Genomic DNA, 2,422 nt, shown 5'->3' with positions numbered 1-2,422 from the left:
GGGCACCGCTCCCCATCCAGGTTGCAGAAAGTGACACCGGTGATGTGGTCCTGCAGTGTGGCCACGTCCACCTCCCGGGCCACCCGTTCCACGTCGATGGCGCTGAAACGACGCCAGTCCACGCCGACCCGGCGGGGCTGGAAGTGGAAGGGGGGGATGTCTGCAGGGATGGTGAGTCCTAGGGATGCACCCGGCATCCCCGGGCACAGGCTGGTGCAGCGGGTGGTAAATATCTGCAGAAAAGGGGTGGGAGGCAAGAGAGATGTGTTAGGGCTGACCCCCCCAGCCATCATCCGGCTCTGCTGCAGCCCCCGCCAGCCTGCACACAGTGGGCATTGGGGAGCAAGTCAAAGCTTATCGTATGTGGCAGCATACAAAAAAACCTTTTTCCCTCCCCATCCAGAACTATCTGCTGCTTTGCCAGATTCTATTAAAAAAAAAAAAAAATTAAAAAAAAATCCCTGCCAGTTTGTTCACCATCTGCTTTTATTAAGGGAGACTTGTAAAACTGTCACATCACAACTCTTTACAATAACCCGTTCTGAATGAAGTTGTAAATCCCTACTGCGTGTACCTGTTTTGGGGAAACAGACTCAGCCTGTTTTCACGCAATACACAGTAAACACCGGGCACACTTCAGTATCACAACACACTGCCTTCTGCAGTGCCCTGCTCCGACCTAAAGCCAGACCATTTCCAGAAGCAGTGCTTGTTTTCCTAGCTGTGTCCTGAAGAGTAACTGAACAATTGTATTTAAAACACATAGCTTAAAATCTGTGAAACAGACCTATGCTGTTGTTAGTCTCCTGCTAGGGATTGCTGCTGCCCCACACCTGACAATTCCCCCTCTGCTACGCCTATCTGCCACTGTTAAGGTACTTCATTTTTTTTTCTAAAAAAGCTCTTTGCTGAAAGGCCACTTACTGTATTTTTGGGCGTGGATGGGCCGAGCGCCCCGGGATGCAGAGCAGAGCGGTGCTGGCGTGTTAGCGTGTTGCTGGGTGTGCTGTGTAGGGCAGTAACGTGACGCCCAGCCAGCCCACCGCCGCACACACGCCTGTGCCTCCCGCGCAGCCTGCTGCACCTTCAGCGCTCACCAGACAAGGGTCAGGAAACCCAGGGAGACGCCACACAACTACGTGCATGGTGCAAGAAAGCTGAGCTCTCCCAGGCTCTCCCCTGCTAACTTAGGCGCAGCATGGGCAGTGGTTATCACTGCCTGTCTGCAGCAGGAAGAGTGCCAAAATCAGCTTCTTCTGCCCTAATTTCTGTCCCCAAAATGCAGTTTGGAAGTGGGAGGCTCAAAGGGTCCCGCTTGCCTTTCTCCCGGGCTCAGTCCCACCAGGCACAGAGGGGGTGGTGGCATGGGCAGAGCAGAGCAAAGGCAAGGGGCTGCCAGGCTGAGCCAGCACTGCAAGCAGAGTTTTCCAGCCTTTTCTTGGCGCCTGCACATGTCCTAGGACAAAATGATCCTGTTCTCCGCTGATTTTTTTGATGATGGAGCAATCGCAGGGTTTCCCAGGAGTTATCTGGGGTTGCACAGGGTGGAGCCAGTGAATGCTGATAGTGCAGCTACTGACGTCGGCAACCCCGTGAGCATTTTCCATCCCCTGGCACTGTTTTTCCACCTCTACCCCACGGCCTCTGCTACCTTCACTGCCAGGGTTGTTTCACCTCCACAGTGCTTCTTGTGTCCTTGAGGCTGGTTTGCTCTCAGTCCATCTCAGCAGCACTCAGACCCACTGAAAACTTCAAGTCCCCTCAGATGCAGAGGGTCTACTAATACTCACCCTGCATACATCCCTTCACATCTCTGCCTCTCTCTGGTCTGCTTAATCAGCTCATCAGGTACCTAAACACCTTTTGCCTGTACTCCCATCTCCTATAGGGCCCTCTCCCTACTGTATGTAAACACTACGACTGCTCTGAACCAGCCCGTATCAACCTGGCTGGCTCTTCTAAGCACTTTTAGTAAGTTTTACCTGATCTTGTCTTCCTCCTCACCCTTTTCTCTCTTATTCCACTGCCTCAGTATAGCAGAAGACAGGAAAGCCTTGGTTCAGAGCTGCAGCTAATCTAGAAGAGGTTGCACACTGCCACAGAAAAGGCATGAAATCCTCTGGGAATGGCTGTGGATCAGTGTGACACTGTAGTTAACCACAGTTTCCTTGTAGGGTTTGCTTATTTTTTATCTTTTTTTTTTTTTTGGTGCCTACCTAAAAACACCAGAGCAGCAAGCCCCTTCCCTTTCCAGGCTTCTGTAGCCAGCAGAGATGATTATTGCTGTTACTGCCGTGATCTACTCTGTTAGCAGCACCGCAGTGTCAAACTACCCAATTCTTTGCATCAGGCAAAGTACAGTGTATGTATCATAGAATCACAGAATGGTTTGGGTTGGAAGGGACCTTAAAGATCATCTAGT

The 2,422-nt window shown here is 51.6% G+C and overlaps 1 protein-coding gene across 1 annotated transcript in view; it reads right to left on the bottom strand.

The window, feature by feature from the left end:
* Window positions 1-197, bottom strand: part of DZIP1L (DAZ interacting zinc finger protein 1-like) — a 10,842-nt gene extending 10,645 nt beyond the window's left edge. The window contains 1 exon segment of the mRNA XM_010160688.1: window positions 1-197. This exon segment is cut by the window's left edge and continues 1 nt beyond it. Coding sequence (XP_010158990.1) covers window positions 1-197 — 197 coding nt within the window.
* Between the last annotated feature and the right edge of the window lie 2,225 nt (window positions 198-2,422).

This window comes from Eurypyga helias, unplaced genomic scaffold, assembly GCF_000690775.1.
Source record: "Eurypyga helias isolate BGI_N326 unplaced genomic scaffold, ASM69077v1 scaffold14221, whole genome shotgun sequence".
NCBI classification, from domain to species: Eukaryota; Metazoa; Chordata; class Aves; order Eurypygiformes; family Eurypygidae; genus Eurypyga; species Eurypyga helias.
Note: the sequence above shows the minus strand (reverse complement) of the source record. Positions and strands in the feature narration are given on the sequence as shown.